This window comes from Gadus macrocephalus, chromosome 5 (assembly GCF_031168955.1).
Source record: "Gadus macrocephalus chromosome 5, ASM3116895v1".
NCBI lineage: Eukaryota > Metazoa > Chordata > Actinopteri > Gadiformes > Gadidae > Gadus > Gadus macrocephalus.
The window spans coordinates 1,919,818-1,938,849 of NC_082386.1; the positions used below are offsets into that span (position 1 = coordinate 1,919,818).

The window sequence follows — 19,032 nt, forward strand, 5'->3', positions numbered from 1 at the left end:
CCCACATCAGTCACGGCACGCCAAGTGCAGCGACACCACGCGCTATGCTAGGCAGTTAGCAAGCAGCATTAGCTGCGGCCAGTTAGAGGCTTATCACGTTATTTTCTCACCCAAAAACACAATTCAAATCCAAATGTTTACACAAGGAGACTCACCAAGGGTTTCGATTTACTGCACAGGCTTTTCGGGACTTTTAGTGGCAGGGGAATCTCTCTTCTTTAGGTTACTATTAAAAAACAGTAGTCTATCGTCGAATCTCATCTGTGGCTCGTCCCGAAATGGACGAATCTCCGTAACTGCTATCTGCTGACGCTAAAAAGAGGCGGGTCTAATTTCTGATTGGCTAACTAAGCCAAACCAGTTGCCATGCGACTTTGTTGAGTTAAGGTACGGCCACACCAAACGCGTTACCTGCGTACCACGCGTATAAAATCGGCAATTTTTCCATAGGGAAGCATTGGTTTACGCGCGTATGAGGTGCGTACACGCGTATCATGCATACCAAGCAACATTTTACTCGCTGTAGGGGCGTATGAGGCGCGTACATATACTCGCGTATATATACGCGCGCACATATACGCGCGTACATGTACGCGCGTACATGTACGCGAGGAGTTCAAAAAATTTAACTTTTTACGCTCATACGCGCCGCAATAGCCAATCAGCGTTGAGCTTGACCCGACGTCACTGGCAGAGAGTAGTGAGCTTGGACAGAAGCATACGGCCGACATCTTTCTTTATTCTGTGTGGAAATAGTAACATAGTTACGCCATTAAATGCTTTTATGGAAACATTTTTAGCGAGAAATGTGCATTTTACTTTCATAATGTTCGCTCGGTGAATGTGAAGGATGTTTGGTTTGATAGTTATGACGAAGAGGGAATGCTCCGTTCACTTGCATGGACAGAGTCTCTGGTTACTAAGCAACCTCAACGTCTTGGCGGACTATATATCTGCTGATCAACACTACGAATGCTGGAAACACACCAGACACACCATGTGAAGTTATTTAACCCGATTATTGTTATTTATATCCGAGATTATTTAATCTAACCCGATCTAAACTCTGTCACCCAAACACGGCGGCGTTTGGGTTTCCTACCTCGGACTCCAGAGCAGCCATGTCCATGGCAGCCACGGCCGGCAACTTTCTTTATTCTGAGTGGAAATAGTAACATAGTTACGCCATTAAATGCGTTTATGGAAACATTTCTAGCGAGAAATGTGCATTTTACTCTCATAATGTTCGCTCGGTGAATGTGAAGGATGTTTGGTTTGATAGTTATGACGAAGAGGGAACGCTCCGTTCACTTGCATGGACAGAGTCTCTGGTTACTAAGCAACCTCAACGTCTTGGCGGACTATTTCTCTGCTGATCAACACTACGAATGCTGGAAACACACCAGACACACCATGTGAAGTTATTTAACCCGATTATTGTTATTTATATCCGAGATTATTTAATCTAACCCGATCCAAGCTCTATCATCCATCCAAACACGGCGGCGTTTGGGTTTCCTTCCTCGGACTCCTTAATCCAGCGCAGCCACAGGCTGGGGGGGGGGGGGGAGTTTTGGGCGGTCTCATCTACGCGCGTATGCGTACGCGCGTATCTGACCATTTTTGACACAAAATGGTCAAGCAACATTTTCGCTGCGTTACGCACGTACATGGTACGCGAGGTACGCGCTTGGTGTGTTCGCACCTTTACAGGTGGTTTAACAAATCACGCCATACTATTTAGATTCAATAATTTAAATGCATTCATTTGCAATATTTTCCCAATATATATCTTTATCTCATTCTGTGGCACTATTTAGAATGACAATACACAAGCCATGTATTTTTTACTGATTAGTAACAAACTTTTAAAAGGGGTTGTGATTTAAATCGAATTAAATGAAACGGTGTCATGTAAACCTGGGTTACATCCTCCCCTCCTGAACTTATGCACGTCCCGTTGCATCTAAGTGTGTGACTGGTCACTTAAGGTGGGATTCTCGGGCAAGCTGAAATGGGGACTGATAGCCGAATCAGGGCCATTTAATGAGGCAGTGAAGGCTACACTAAGGCTCTGCAACAGTGTCTGGATGACTAGAGTCAGAGGATTTCCAAGCTCACGATAGTGTAGTCTGTCTAGCTGTGCTGGGTTCGACCTGAGGGAACGTCCGGCAGTGCCATTCACTTCATTGGGCTGATCATTCTTCCTTTCAATGTTGCTTGGAGGGGTTTCAGCGTCACACTCAGTCACATGAACAGGCAGAGTTATTTTTACTTTGTTTGAAGCAAATTCTGGAAGTTTGGGAGATTCTTGAATCACAGTACTCTGTTCAGACACTCCCTCAGAAACTTCAGGTGAACCTTCACTTCCAGGTTTGGCTTCAGGTGAGTTCTCTTTTTCAGGTTCCACTTCACGTAGGTTCTCTCTTTCAGGTTCCACTTCAGGTAAGTGGTCTCGTGCAGGTTCAACTGGAACAGGGTGCATCTCGACTGGCACAACTACATTGTGCGACGTCTCATGGGTTGATTTCCTCTCTACCAACTGCACTGGTCCTGTGTTTGACAGGATCCTGGTTTCAAACTCCACTCTCATTCTGGTAGTGTCGTGATGCACTGCCTCATCCTCTAAATCCGAGAGATATGTTGTATCCACAGGGTCTTCAGCATTTTGGATGTCAAGGCTTCTCCGTGTTCGAGGCCTGCAGACTGCTTTTGGTGTAACTGGTTCATCAGGCATGGACACAGGTAGGAAACCACAGGGTAACAACAAGTCACGGTGCAAGGTCCGGAGAGGACCATCTTTGTTCTCTGGTCGGACTGTGTACACAGGGAGGTCACCAGCTCGTTTGACCACTACATGCACGTCAGACTCCCATCTGTCGGCTAACTTGTGTTTCCCTCTTATCCTTACGTTTCGCACCAGAACGCGGTCGCCAGTTTCAAGCGTTGAATCGACGACTCTTTTGTCAAATCTCAGTTTGTTACGGTCTGCTATCTTTAAGGCGTTCTTGGTGGCAACTTTGTAGCTTTCCTCCAACCGACTTCTTAGATCGTGCACGTATTGGGAATGTGACTTGGGTGGCTTGATGGCAGGTAGCCCAAAAGCTAGGTCGACTGGTAGACGAGGTTGTCTCCCGAATGAGTTCATATGGAGCGAATCCAGTCACATCGTTCTTTGTGCAATTGTATGCATGTACCATCGGCTTCACAAAATCCTTCCAGTGGGACTTGTTCTTGTTTTCCAGCGTGCCTAACATCTGGAGGAGTGTCCTATTGAAACGCTCCACTGGGTTTCCTCTTGGATGGTATGGCGTTGTTCTTGTCTTATGAATACCTGCGAGGCGGCACAGTTCTTTGATCGTGTGTGACTCAAAATCTTGCCCTTGATCGCTGTGGAGTCTTTCAGGGAAACCATAGTGAACCAGGAAGTTATCCCATAGGCACTTGGCTACTGTTTGAGCTTTTTGATTTGGAGTAGGGACTGCAACGGCGTACTTGGTGAAATGGTCTGTGATCACAAGAATGTCTTTGGTGTTGCTTTGGTCTGGTTCCAAGGAAAGGAAATCCATGCAGACCAGTTCCAAGGGTCTACTGGTTCTGATGTTCACTAGGGGGGCTGCTTTTTCTTGGTGTTTTCCTGCGAACACACCGTTCACACGTCTTTATCTTTTCCTCCACATCCATGGACATTCTTGGCCAATAGAACCTGGATCTTACGAGGTTGATGGTTCGCTCTATACCTAAATGGCCTGGTCATCGTGTAGACTTTTTAACACTGTAGCCCTTAGATCTTTAGGGAGTGCCAGTTGATATATTATATCCCCTTGGTCTTGTCTTCTCCTGTATAGTACTCCATTTCTCATCTCCAACCTGTTCCATTCTCGTAACCAGAGACCAATGTCAGGAAGTTCTCTTCTTAGGTTAGGAGAAGGCTTCTCTTTGGACTGCAGGTGCTCTATGACTGCCCTAAGGTCTGGGTCTGTCCATTGCTGCTCCATCAAGTCATCTTCAGACAGGTGAGGGATTAGAGCAGGGGTCCCCAAACTATGGCCCGCGGGCCGTATACGGCCCGCGGCGCCCCTTTGGCCGGCCCTCCACCTCTCTGCACCTCACCATTTGAACTGGCCCAAAGAAGCAATATATATATTTTTTTTTTTTAGTTGACGCTGTTCATTCATTCCGTCACCTGAGATTAGAACTCGAGGCCGTCAGTAGGGTATGTATGTGTGACCGTGAGCCACACATACATACCCTAGGCGACCTCCCCTAGGGCGACAAATGCGTTGGGGGCGCCCTCTGGTGGCGCCCTTAATTAAAAAATATATAAATTATAATATACGACGCGAACGGAGAAGCGAGGGGGCGCGGGAGTAATTGCCAGGGTGGCCCGAAACCGTCAGCGGGGCGGCCCGAAACCGTCAGCGTAGAACCCCGCTCGGAAGACCTGTCCAGGGCGCAAGTTGATTTCGAGTCGCTTAGGGCGCCGAAACGGCCAGCGCCGGCTCTGGTTCTAATGGTTGACATCTGTTACATTTGCATCTTGTTTTTTTAACACTAAAATATATTTTTTATTAACCATTTATATTTTATATAATTATATATGTGTCTGTTTTATTTATATGACGTATGTTCATGACCGAATTTCCGCTACCTGACAAGCTGATGGAAGTCATGCGCAGAGAATATCAGGCTGCAGTTGAACAGCAGTGTAATGGCGTGCAGTAAAGTGAGGAAAATTGACAGAGAGTGTCGGGTTTTTAAAGAACAATGGACCAAGGATTATTTTTTTGTTCCATGGAAAGACTGTGCCATTTGTATTATATGTAAAGAAAATGTGGCCGTGTTTAAAGAATACAACCTTCGCCGCCATCACGAAACCCGCCACAAAGAGTATGCTAGCTTGAGCGGGCTGGCGAGAGATGATAAGGTTCGACGTCTGAAAGGCGGGCTAGCTGCTCAACAGGCCTAGTATACAGCCCACGTGATTGATCCCGGCCCCTCATCACAGTCAGGAACGATAATGTGGCCCCCAGAGAAAAAAGTTTGGGGACCCCTGGATTAGAGGGAGGCCGTGGTCATTCTCCGTTAGGAAACCATTTGGTAGAGCATCAGAGTTGAGAGCAAGGGATTCAACTAAGGTTACAGATGGGAGTGAGAATCGTGGGGTCTGCATTGGGGTTGTGGACATGATGTCTTTCACAGATGGCACTCACCGCTTTTGGAAGAACAACCTCTGTATGTTCTGGATCTGTCAGATGGTGAAGTGTAAACTGCTTGATTCTCTCCCTTTCTTTCTGTGACATTAGGTCATCTGTGAGCTCACCATGAGGGCGTCGAGAAAGTCCATCTGCATCTTGGTTCTGTTTGCCTGCTCTGTACTGGAGCTTAAACGAGTAGGTTGACAGATTTGACAGCCACCTGTAGCTTGTGGCGTCCAGTTTGGCCGATGTCAAGATGTAAGTAAGGGGGTTACTGTCTGTTATGACTGTGAACTCTGTCCCATACAAGTAGTCGCTGAATTTTGCAGTGACAGCCCATTTAAGGGCTAGGAATTCAAGCTTGTGAGCAGGATATTTGGCTTCGCTCTTGGTGAGCCCTCTACTTGCAAAAGCTATGGCTCTTTTCCTCCCATCTTGCTCTTGATACAATGCAGCGCCCAGACCAGTGGTACTGGCGTCTGTATACAATATGTAGGGGGTTTTGGGGTCTGCGAAACCTAAAACAGGAGCAGAGGTGAGCTTTTCAGTGAGGGTCTCGAATGCTTGTTGACAGGACACTGTCCATCTTTCCCCGAAAGACTCTTTTGGATGGAAGTACGGACCACTCTTCTCCTTTACTTTGCTGCTGCTACTGCTTTTCCGGAGAGGGGGGTACCCTGAGGTGAGATCATTTAGAGGTTTAGTGATCTTTGAGTAGTCTTGAATAAACCTTTGGTAGTATCCAGAGAATCCAAGAAAGGATCTTAACTCTTTGAGGTTCTTGGGCCTTGGCCAGGTTTTTAAGGCTTCAATCTTCCCTGGATCTGTCTCAACTCCATTTTGTGACACAATGTGGCCCAGATATTTGACGGACGTTTGGAAGAACTTGCATATTTCTGGAGACAGTTTCAGTCCATACTCTTTCAGACGTTCAAGGACTTGTCGCAGCCGGATTTCATGCTCCTCTAGAGTGTTCGAGAAGACTATGACGTCGTCAATGAAGACCAACACTTCCTTCCTGTTGAGATCACCCATGCACCTCTCCATTAGTCTTTGGAATGCGCTGGGCGCATTTGTTATCCCTTGTGGCATTCGGTTGAACTCCCAGAATCCGAGAGGGCACACGAATGCCGTTTTCTGCTTGTCAGCCTCTTCCATCTCGATCTGGTAATAGCCCGACTTCAGGTCAAGGACTGAGAACCACTTTGAGCCAGTCATTACTGAGAAAACTTCTTCCAGATTGGGCAATGCGTATGCGTCTTTTATGGTCTGGGAGTTGAGCATCCTGAAGTCAATGCACAGGCATACTGAGTTGTTCTTCTTTCAAACTACCACTATGGGTGATGCGAAGGGGGATTCTGATTTGCGGATGATGCCGGCTGTTAGCAATTCTTGAAGGTGCTTTCGCACTGCATCCACATCCTGCGGGTGAATTGGTCTGGCTCTATGTTTGAAAGGAGTCTCATCACTTAATTTGATGTGATGCTTCACTTTATCTGTATAACCAAAGTCAAGATCATTTTGAGCAAAGACTTCAGGCATGGAGTTCAACAGCGATGTAACTTTGTCTTTCCATTCAGGTGATACAGGAGAGTCACCAAAATCAAACTCCATCTTGGAGTGGGCAGATTCTGAATTGCTTTGATAGGAATTACTTGGGCTCGTGTTTTGCTCTTTTGCTATTATTTGTTGGATAGCATGGACCTCAGCTAGCACAGTCTTTGGAGGAATCACTATGTCATTCTTTGTCTCGTTCTTTATCAGGACTGGTAGGTGAAAGGATCGTTTAGCAAGTAGGGTGTGTAAGCAGCTAGCCACCAGCAAGCCATTGGGCAGCGAGGACTGTGTAGGTGGTTCCACGGTGACCCATTTTTCTGTGTGAGCTCTGTTCACATGGATTAGCCCATCTAGGACCACTGTGCAGCCTGCTGGAACGATTTCAGGTGTGTTTCCCATTACTTTCACCCATCCAATGGCATCAGTACTTGCTTGTTTCTGTCTCACTTCAAGAATCTTTATAACAGCTTTGTAACCATCAAGTGCTGACTGAGGGCGGCCAATGTTCTTCTCAGTATAGCTTGAGTAGAGGACATCTAGTGAGTTGGTGCCAATGAGGATCTGGGGCATGTTAGTCATATCTGGAACCACTAGCGCCAATGTTGGCACTTCAGTTTCAGTTCCTAGAAACTCTTTGGGGAAGGTCAGACTCAGCTCTACATATCCAAGGTAAGGCACAGCTTGTCCATTTGCTCCTTCAACCTCCAGCAGGTCATTCAGCGGTTTCATTCGATAGTTTGATAATTGCTTCTGGTAGAATGACAGGGGGATTGTGGAGACTTGAGATCCGGTGTCTATCAGACAATTTACTTCCTTTCCTCCAATAATAATCTGAGCTGTGCACTTTGTTCCCACAAGCCCCTTTGGCAGTTCGATGAATGATGGTTCATGTTGAGCAGAGTTGTTAGTTACTTTTTCAATTTTCTTTAGGCGCTTTTCTCTCCTGAAAGTCTCTGTTTGCCCTTCAACAGCGACTTTCAGAAGTTTAACTGATCCCACTTGAGTTGCTTGTCTTTACACTGACGCCTCTTCTCTTCAACGAGGGCAGTATTTGGTTCACGTTCACAGCTTGGTGCAATATGCCCATCTTCACCACAACGGAAACAGTACCAAGGGCGAGGGCGGTTTGATGCCAGTCCACTAATACTGCGCTGCTCTGCTGTTATCTGGTATGTGTTTTTGGTCATGTGGGGGCTCTGCACTCCACGCGTGGGGATTTGAGTTTGGAGCTCAGCGATCTGTCTCTTTAAAGTAGTCATTTCAACTTCGGGACTGTCGATTTCACCTTTTTGAGGAGTAATGTTCATTGATGCGACTTGAGCTTTGATTTCTTTGACTTGTCTCTTTAATTCATTGATCTCGAATGAATTAGTAGAAACTTGGGATTGAAGATCCACAATTTGTCTTTTTAATGCATCAGTCTCAGCGACCGCAGCATCAGAGTATTCACTGGAGTTAACAGCTTTGCGGTGTGTTGCAGCTCGTGGCTTGAATGGCACAGGAACTTGCTTTTGTAGACCAAGGTGTCTCCTCATCCGATCTTCCTTTGAGGCGTGTCTGTCCTCCTCCATCCTGATAAGGAACACCAGCTTGGCGAAAGGAGGAGGTTGTGTTTTTTTCAGTTCCAATTGAAGGTCTTTAATCAAATCATGGTTCCAACAGCCTCTGCAGAATTGTTTCAGAAGGCTGCGATTCCTTTCCCCTTCTGCAATGCCACTTCTTCTGATTGCTGTACTCAGGATAACTTGCAATCTGTGTAGGTAGCTTGATGGCTTCTCACCATCGTTCTGCAGAGTGCTCATGAACTTGGCAACCAGGTCGTCTCCATCTTCCACTGAGCCGTAGACTGAGTCGAGGAGCTCAAGATACTCTGAGGGTGAGGCGTGAGGAGTGAGCTGCCTGATAACATCTGTGGCCGGAGGCAGTAAACTGTGTAATATTTTCTGTGTTCTGTGTAAGTCAGAGATGGATGGATCAGTCATCAAAAATTCAACACTTGCACGCCAGGTATCATAGTCTGGTTCACTGTTTGGACGTGGGCTTTTCCCTGAGAAGACTCGAAGGTGGAATGACACTTTCTGGTGTGACGTGGCAACATCGTTCTTTACAACGTGTTCAACAATCATCTTTTGGACATTGGGGGGGATTACATCACTCACAGTGAAAACTGGGTGGGTCTTGGCAGCAGCATCTCCTCCTGCTAAGTTGTGGTGTGCAGTGTTCATTTCTGGTCCCTTGGCCGGGTTTTTAGAATCTGGGTTCCACAAGGGAGAAGCCTGTGGTGAAAGTGCAGGGGAGCTTGTCTCTCCCTGTGTGATCATCTTCTTAAGCTCCTCCTGGAGCATATCTTGAAAAGATCTCCCACTTGCTCTAGCAATGTTTTGCAAAGCTTCAAGATATCCCTCGGTGGCGCTACTGCTGGCATCAAGTGTGGTGACACTTCCTAGAGCCTGGATCATCAATTATTGTTGGATCATCAATAACCAAGTGGCGATTTATGGGGCCATGAGTCTCTAAATCTTCTTCAACTTTTTTTATCTAAGTTAGTATTTGTGATGCCACTAATAATGACTGAGTGTGGGACATTTACTTTTTCAGTGATCACTATTTACATTTTAAGTTTTGAAAATAAAACAGTTTTTCTTTTAGTGTGTGGTCACTCTTGGTACAAACACGATATCTCTCCTGGCTAGCTCGCCAACTTTTATGTAACCAATACCTGGTGTCTATGGGCCAGATCGTCAGAAGATTCTAGTGTTCGTAAGGAGAGATATGGTACTGTCTGCACAAGAATGACACACGGAAGCAATGGATATATTTCAAATATATATATATATATTTGTTTTATTGTTTATGGCCACTTGGCAACGAGGAAGCCTCTAATTATTCAGGAAAAATAAAGAAAAAGACTCTGGAAAAGAGTCTTCCCTTACAAAACAAAAACAAAACAAAACAAAGACACAAAACAACAGGATTTAAAACACCTCTGACCAAATTAAAACATCCCTGAATCACACGTCTCAACAAAACAAACAGTACACAGCAAAACTGAGAACAGCTTACTCCAAAGATCTAGCTTCACTCAGTCCATGTGGAAAACCACTCCGGTTTGGTCCGTGCGATTAATAAATAAATAAATAAATCAAAGTCTCTTGCCCCTACCACACTGCAGAAACAACAACACAACAACACCTGCTCCTTCCGTTCAGGGTTCAAAAGGATCGCTCCGATGGGGGGTAGCTCGCCAGTCTGTACACCGCTGCAGACCTCCAGGGAGGGCGAGCAGGATGCAGACGATCCAGGATCCAATCTCAATCCACACAACCAAAAAAACCCGGCCTTGACAGCAAAGCCAAAAGACTAGTTAATAGTCTATCTATATAATACATTTCAATCACTTTTATATCAATAATATTTAAGGTAATTTAACCCAGTGTAAAACATAGATGATTTACACTTAACTCTCTATATAAATCGGTTCAAATAAAATACTTCAAAACCCATTCGAATTGTATTTTCTTTGTGTTGTTACACTCAGCAAGCTATAGTTTAGTTACTGAAAGAAATTATAATTTTGAAGATAACTTCTATAAATCACAGATTTACATATTCCTTTTCACCATAAAGCAAATTAACACAGCTAGCAACATCACTAACCCATCAACAGACCGCAACATCAAACAGTGAAGAAAATGCATAACCCAACGGCAAAACTACAATCTGCCCGCGGCCCCAGCAACGGGCCTCACATCCCCTCCCCCACATCAGTCACGGCACGCCAAGTGCAGCGACACCACACGCTATGCTAGGCAGTTAGCAAGCAGCATTAGCTGCGGCCAGTTAGCGGCTTATCACGTTCTTTTCTCACCCAAAAACAAAATTAAAATCCAAATGTTTACACAAGGAGACTCACCAAGGGTTTCGATTTACTGCACAGGCTTTTCGGGACTTTTAGTGGCGGGGGAATCTCTCTTCTTTAGGTTACTATTAAAAAACAGTAGTCTATCGTCGAATCTCATCTGTGGCTCGTCCCGAAAAGGACGAATCTCCGTAACTGCTATCTGCTGACGCTAAAAAGAGGCGGGTCTAATTTCTGATTGGCTAACTAAGCCAAACCAGTTGCCATGCGACTTTGTTGAGTTACAGGTGGTTTAACAAATCACACCATACTATTTAGATTCAATAATTTAAATGCATTCATTTGCAATATTTTCCCAATATATATCTTTATCTCATTCTGTGGCACTATTTAGAACGACAATACACAAGCCATGTATTTTTTACTGATTAGTAACAAACTTTTAAAAGGGGTTGTGATTTAAATCGAATTAAATGAAACGGTGTCATGTCAACCTGGGTTACACTTGCATAAAGTTAGTAAATTCTAACAACATAGGGCTATTTTGATAAATAATCTGGTAAGGGTGTTGTCCTAGGCTAATAAACCAACAGCAAATTTCTGTATAATAAAGTCTGTCATTTGAAATCTTTCAATTGTATTGTGTGCTACAACCTCCGTAATGAATATTCACGCTAAATCCCGCCCAGGGCAGCTCAGAATTCGAGTAGCCGTCTCGAAACACCAATCAGTCCTTGGACCGATGATTTCCCCCCCCCCCCCCCCCGACACTGTCACCTTTTTTACTTTTTTACTACTTTTTAATATGATTGTTGGTAATTCAATTCATAGCCATTAAGATAAGATTATATATATGTATATATATTAGAGCTGTCAGTTAAACGCGTTAACGCAAACCAATTTTAACGGTGTTAAAAAAATTATCGCGCGATTAACGCACATATTTTATTTACAAAAAAAAATAAAAAAAAAAATTTTTTTTTTTTTTCTTCGGCTCAAAACAAAGAAGCAGTAGCCTGACTGCTATGTTCAAATGACATTTGTTCAAAGCAGTCGTTTAATTGAACTATAGGCTCTTTTTTTGTATCGTCCTGTTTTGATCAGTATATGCCAATGTTGTTATCAATAAAAAATCATTTGCACAAGACAAGCCGATGCACTTCACCATGTTGATAAGAGAATTGAAATGAGAAGAATTATGGGACAAAAAAATCAAGGGATATTTAGCATAGAAAAATAATTTGCGATTAATCGTGAGTTAACTATGACATTAATGCGATTAATCACGATTAAATATTTTAATCGCTTGACAGCTCTAATATATATATATATGTATATATGTGTATATATATATATACATATATTAGGGCTGTCAAGCGATTAAAATATTTAATCACGATTAATCGCATTAATGCCATAGTTAACTCACGATTAATCGTATTTTTTTTTTCTATGCTAAATATCCCTTGAATTCTTTGTCCCATTAATTTTTCTCATTTTAATGCTCTTATCAACATGGAGAAGTGCATCGGCTTGCCTTGTGCAAATGTTTTTTTATTGATAACAACATATACTGATCAAAACAGGATGGTACAAAAAAAAAGCCTATAATGCAATTTAACGATGAAAATACAAAGATATGCCTTGAACATAGCAGTCAGGCTACTGCTTCTTAGTTTTGAGCCCAAAAAAAAAAAAAAAAATGTATTTTTATTTTTAAAAAAATAATAATTTGCGTTAAAGGTTGGGTATGCGATTTGCGAAACGCCAGCAGATTTTGAAAATACACAACTCAAATGGTCCTACCCCCTCTCCTTCAACGCTGACTCTGACTCCACCCATTCCAAGTACCTGGACGCGCAATCATGCACGAGCGCGAACAGAGATGCGCGAGAGCGAGCCAGGCTAGCGTAGGTTTTCGTTTAACAACATGGCACTACATTCAGCTGTAAGTTGCACCCAGTACCGCGGGAAGTAGGGGTGCTGGGGGTGCTGCAACACCCCCTGTCCGAGGCCCTGTCTTATCACAGAAAACGATAATTTCTAAAAACTACGGCCAAAGTGGAGATTTCTGAAAACGCCGGTTATGTGTTGTCGTGTCAACGGGGAGAAACGGGATTTTAGGTTCTGAAGCGTCACATTATGCACCAGGAAATGCTTAACGTCATGTGAGCGCCCGCTGTACCGTATTGGTCCGAATATAAACACAAACCCCATTGTAAGACGACCTATATTTGGAAAAAAGATTTGAAGACCAGATCTTGTTTTTATGAATAAATAAATTGTATTCATTGAAATAATATACGAAAATAAAAAGGCATAGAATAAAACACTGCATTGCCACTAAACAGTAGTGCAAATAGGCCGTACTGATGTGTACACCAAAGACTATTCCTGACACTCCTCTGCCCCGCTGTGTTCGCTCTGGCTGTGGTCGCTCCGAACTGTTTCGGCCCGTGGCAAAGCGAGTCATCCTCGCTGCTGTCCAAGGCATTTTGAGACGCAGCATTTATTTAATGCTCATATGACCTAGTGCTGAAAAAAGGTTATATGAAAAAGTGTGAGGGTAGCGGTGGTGCGCTAAACTTGTTCTGTGAGCAGCTGGATGTGAACCATGGTGTGAAGAAAGTGAACACAACGATCGATTTTCAACTGTGCGCGCATGCACTGGTGTAATTGAACTGCGCTGCTATATATCTTTTTTATCAATGTAACGAGTTGCGAGTCTAGTGCAGGCTGAGTTTTTTTTTTCCAGCACCCCCTGCTGAGAATACGTTCTCGCGGCTATGGTTGCACCAGATGTTATAAACATTAAACGGTCACATAAATCATTACTATTTTTAGAAAATGTATGTTTGTTTCATATAATTGTATTGGAAGTCCTGGTTTTCACTAGGGTTGCTGCGGTGTGGACATTTTCACAACGAGTAATACACTTGTCTCAACACCGGTATTACCGAGTATAAACGGTATAAACTTTGAAACTATGTCAACCGCCACACAAGCATCGGTTTTTAGACCCTTCTCGTCCTTCAGTTGCCGCCAACGTTCGAAAGCAGCGCCTAGGATTATTCTTGATTTCAGTTTTTCTCTTTCAGCGTTTTTATTATCAATTACTCTCTGAAAAAGAGTTTTCCTTCTCTTTGCTGGTGGTGGTGGTGGTGGTGGTGGGGATGGTGGCGTCTTGTCTGCCATGGAAATTGTCTTCTACTGCTAGGTCCAAATGTGGATTAACTAGTTCCAGTAGCTACCGCAGGATAACAACAAACAGGAGCTTGCTCTGGGTCATGAGCTCTGGGTCACGAGTACTGCACGAAGGGGTCGCGAGCGGGGCGCGGGGGAGGGGGAGTGCAGTACGACCGTTTGATTGACGTACTTACTGTCCAATGCAACGAGGTGGCAATCCAAATGATTGGAGTTTTTCGAGCCCTGCCCGTTCCACAGATGATTGACTTGTTTAATTTTCATGTCAGTACTTCTAACTCAGTGGCTGTAAGCGGGTTATGATAAGGATTTCAAGTAATTTTGCAAAAATGGCCAAAAAAGCAAATTCCGTACCCAACCTTTAATCGCGCGTTAAAAAAATTAACGTCGTTAAAATTGGTTTGCGTTAACGCCGTTAATAACGCGTTTAACTGACAGCTCTATATGTATATATATATATGTATATATATATATATATGTATACAGTATATATATATATATATATATATGTATACAGTATATATATATATATACATATAGAGCTGTCAGTTAAACGCGTTATTAACGGCGTTAACGCAAACCAATTTTAACGACGTTAAAAAAAATATCGCGCGATTAACGCAATTATTTTATTTACAATTTTTAATTTATTTTTTGGCTCAAAACAAAGAAGCAGTAGCCTGACTGCTATGTTCAAATTACATTTGTTCAAAGCAGTCGTTTAATTGCACTATAAGCTCTTTTTTTGTAGCGTCCTGTTTTGATCAGTATATGCCAATGTTGTTATCAATAAAAATCATTTGCACAAGGGCAAGCCGATGCACTTCACCATGTTAATAAGAGAATTAAAATGAGAAGAATTATGGGACAAAAAAATCAAGGGATATTTAGCATAGAAAAAGAATTTGCGATTAATCGCGATTAATCGTGAGTTAACTATGACATTAATGCGATTAATCACGATTAAATATTTTAATCGCTTGACAGCTCTAGTATATATATGTGTATATTTATATATATATATATGTATGTATTATACTTTATTCATCCCAGCTGGGAAAGGTAGGTGTTCCAGCAGCCACCCTACATACACTAAACATAACACGAATATACATACATATCCCACCTATACAAAAGAAAACATTAGCCCAAAGTACGTAGCCAGGTTGAAAAGAAAAGTTCTATGGATGGTCCATGTGCATAAGTAGCTGTTACTTATAGATAACAGTACAAAGTACTAGCACTAATATGATAGATAAAAAGGATGAAAAAGGTTAAGGGTGAGTTCAGCCTCTAAATAAAGACAGAGTGATGCTTCTTCTGCAGGTCTATGGTTCCTCAACGTTCTGGCTCACCATCATGGACGCCTTCTACCAGAGTCTGGTTTGTTTCTTCATCCCGTACATGGTAAGACAATCTATAGTGGACTCTATACATCATGAGTTACTGAGGTCTAACCACAGCAGGTATTGCCTTTTGATTTGTGATAAAGACTGTATTTCTTTCTCCGAGGCATATGCAGGGTCAGACGTTGGGGTCCTGGCCTTCGGCTCCCCTGTCAACGCTTCGGCTCTCCTTATCATCTTACTGCACCAGATCATCGAGAGCCACACCTTGGTCAGTCCCTGGTCATGTTTACATAGTGTAGATACACGGGATGTATGCATGAGCAATGATCATTGTTTATAACTTCATCAAACTCCCAACTATCAATCCCATTTTTGTTTAGGTGTCATATTTGTTTAGCCTGGTCCTACCAGACTCTCATCGTACTTCATTTAATTTGCTCAGAGAGTCTGGCCACTCTCCATTGACAAACGTTATCTCACTTCAAGACGGTGAATGTTGAAGTTTAAAACTATTGGATCTGCCCAGTGCCACTCTGGATCTCCCATAACCATTCGCTAACGTTTGACTACAACTGAAAGTAGCGCAAAACCTCAACGTCATTGTTCTCAGCCACTCCCTCTGTTCGCTGATTAGACCGGCAAAATTTGGCCGGAGAAAACCCGCAAAAATACCGCAAACGTAGACATAGTACTGAAGGGAAATGAAAATTGAGCGGAAATACGTAGGCGGGCAGAGCCAGGCTAATATTTGTTTATGTTGATGTTGAAAAAGAACATCCCAGAGCTGATCAATTGTGAACACTTGAACCAACTCACCACTTTCACTCTTCCATGATGATATCTTCCCAGTTACCCCTCAACATACCTCCCCTCCCCTCCCCTTGATTATGAACACATTGATAATGTTTCCAGATGTGGATGCACATCGCAGTGCTGGTGGGGAGCGGCGTGTTGTACTTTGTGTTCACGCTGCTGTTCAGTGTGTGGTGTGTGACCTGCAGCCCGCCCACTAACCCCCTGGGGGTGGAGACCCTGACCATTTCTCAGCCTCTGTTCTATCTGGTGTGTGCCCTGACCACCGTCACCGCACTGCTGCCAAGGTACCATGCACGCACACACACACACGCATATACACACACACAAACACAAACACGTAGACTATTGCAATGACATCATAGTAGAAAATAATTAAATATCTGTGGAGTTTTCGACCTCACCCGGTACAGTGAAACCACTGACGCCATAATAGGCTATTGAAGCGTGTTAACTTGGGTTGTCCTGGAGGTGTTGGTGTGATGCGTATATATTAGTCAATGAAGTGCTAACATTGGCGTTTAACCTCCTCTGCATTGTAGGGTCTTGATCCGGGCTCTTCTCAGGAGCAGAAGCTCCTCTTTGGTTGGGAGGAACCCAACAGGCCCCAGGAAACTGCGAGTGTCTGCTGAAAACCCCGGACTGGAGCCCGATGACCACCTGGTTGGGTCATGACAAACATATTATTACTCTTTTCACCCATATTTCCACAAGGTTGGCCATCATAATGGGTCACAGATTTGTTTGCTTATTGGGAAGGCAGAGTTGTCGACTTTACACCAAGGGCTCAAGGAAGTAAGAGTCTTCATCACTAATAACCAGCCATAGCAAAAAACTATCCATCCGTTGTGATACTTGTCACTCTGTAAAGTGGAACCAAAGTCCGACCATCTCTGGTAAAGGGATGTGATGATGTGACTGCTGTTGTTTATAATACAGGTATTATCTTTTCATTTTTGCTACGTAAAAACCAAGAAGTTGCAGTTCGATTTAGACTTCAAAGTGTGGAAAAAATTCCAAACATAAAATGTGTTATTCATTTAATATTGTTGAAATGATTCCAAAAGCAAAAGCTTTGAAATGGCAATTCAATGTAACTTGCCCAAATTAGGAACGAACTGTATTTTCTACTATGGGACACCGATGCACCTAAGGATGTTTGTATTTGTTTCTGCTTTTAATTGATAATTATATTATGACGAAAGTTCTGTTATTGCTCGGTTTTTTATTTAATTTAATTTGATTTCTTTAGGACACTCAGAAATTAAATGGCATGAGAAGTACAAAGGCCCAGAGGGTATGTGTACAGTCTGACAGAGACATGTATTGGCCACTGTTTCTGTTCAAACATTAAATGCAAACCTTTGGCTCACATTGGATGTACAGCAGGCTGTTGTCATGACTAGCCGCTTGTTGACTCACTATTTTCCCCTATTCCATCAATCTCCAAAATGTCACATTTACAATGGGTCAGGCTGGTCTCATACAAAATTTGTATATCTTAAGAAAAGCTATCCAAAATGTTTCCTAAGATACCTACGAATGTCGACGAGTAATCGGTGTGCCTGACCCCTCTGCGAAAACAAACAAGGTGGCTGACATTTATTTTATTCTCAGTGGTAAATGCAATATTTTATATAGATTCAGCATTAAATGGGTTTGATAACATTTCTATTATGAAAGTTATTCTGAATATTCTTCCAGGTCTCGCCATACATTGTTAAACCACACGGTTTCTATCATTGCTATGGTGGGTGCTATGGACGCGGCTATCGCTGAGAACCAAATATGGCTGAAATTTATTTGATGCTCATTGGAAAATGCAATAATAAAATTGTTTACGCATTAAAATGTGTTCAGATTCAGCTTTATTGGCCAGGTTTGCGAACAAACAAGGAATTTGACTTCGGTCCCTTGGCTCTCTATGTACAACACTCAACATTTAACCTATTGTTAATATATAAAAAAGAAAAAACACAAAACAGAAAACAGTACAAAAAAATAAATAATAATAAATATAAATAAACTGTTAAGTATACAGAATAACAATACAATAAATAATAATAATTATAATAATATAATAAAATAGAGGGTGGGGGCTAATTCTGAGCGTTCAACAGAGAGACTGCTTGGGGAAAGAAGCTGACTTTGTGTCGGCTGGTTTTTGCAAACAGTGCCCTGTATCGCCTGCCCGAGGGAAGGAGGTTGAACATTTTGTGACCAGGATGTGAGGGATCTAGGGCGATTCTTGTTGCCCTTTTCCTGACCCTGGACTGGTACAGGTCCTCAATGGTGGGAAGGTCAGCTGCAATGATCTTCTCCGCAGCCCGTATTGTCCGTTGCAGTCTGGCCCTGTCCCGTTTGGTGGCTGACCCAAACCAGACAGTGATCGAGGTGCAGATGACAGACTGGATGATGGCTGAGTAGATGGTGGTGAGCAGCTCTTTAGGCAGATTAAACTTCCTTAGTTGTCACAGGAAGTATAACCTCTGCTGGGCCTTTTTCTGGACAGAGTAAATGTGGGGACACCATTTTAGGTCCTGTGAAATGGTTGTACCTAGGAACCTAAAGGAATCAACAGTGGACACTGTGTCGTTCTGGATGGTGAGGGGGGGAGTGGGGGGGGGACTTCTCCGAAAGTCCACTGTCATCTCCACAGTCTTGTTGTGGTTTAACACCAGGTGGTGCTGACTGCACCATTGGACCAGCTGTTCCACCTCCTGTCTGTAAGCAGACTCATCACCATCCTGGATCAAACCAATGACGGTGGTGTCATCTGCAAACTTCAGGAGTTTTACGGACGGGATCTTTGAGGTGCAGTCATTGGTGTAGATGGAGAAGAGCAGCGGGGTGAGGACACACCCCTGTGCGGCGCCAGTGCTGATGGACCGGGTTTTGGAAGAGATGCTCCCCAGTCTGACATGCTGCTGCCTGTCAATCAGGAAGCTGATGATCCACTGACAGGTGGTGACAGGCACTTCGAACTAGGTGAGCTTCTGATGTAGGATTTCAGGGACGATGGTGTTGAACGCCGAGCTGAAGTCCACAAACA

At 43.3% G+C, this 19,032-nt stretch overlaps 1 protein-coding gene and 1 long non-coding RNA gene across 3 annotated transcripts in view; one reads left to right on the forward strand and one right to left on the reverse strand.

The window, feature by feature from the left end:
- The window catches only part of atp10d (ATPase phospholipid transporting 10D), a 56,823-nt gene extending 38,858 nt beyond the window's left edge, over nucleotides 1-17,965 (forward strand). For both annotated transcript variants that reach the window (XM_060051132.1, XM_060051133.1), the window contains 4 exons: nucleotides 15,145-15,225; nucleotides 15,331-15,435; nucleotides 16,080-16,267; nucleotides 16,523-17,965. In XM_060051132.1, coding sequence (XP_059907115.1) covers nucleotides 15,145-15,225; nucleotides 15,331-15,435; nucleotides 16,080-16,267; nucleotides 16,523-16,655 — 507 coding nt within the window. In that variant the 3' untranslated portion in view covers nucleotides 16,656-17,965. The remainder of the gene's footprint in view (nucleotides 1-15,144; nucleotides 15,226-15,330; nucleotides 15,436-16,079; nucleotides 16,268-16,522) is intronic.
- LOC132457532 (uncharacterized) lies at nucleotides 9,573-11,206 on the reverse strand. Its single transcript, XR_009525704.1, has 2 exons — nucleotides 10,669-11,206; nucleotides 9,573-10,094 (listed from the first exon to the last, which is right to left on the reverse strand). It is a non-coding gene; the product is annotated as an uncharacterized LOC132457532 (long non-coding RNA).
- Nucleotides 17,966-19,032: the final 1,067 nt, after the last annotated feature.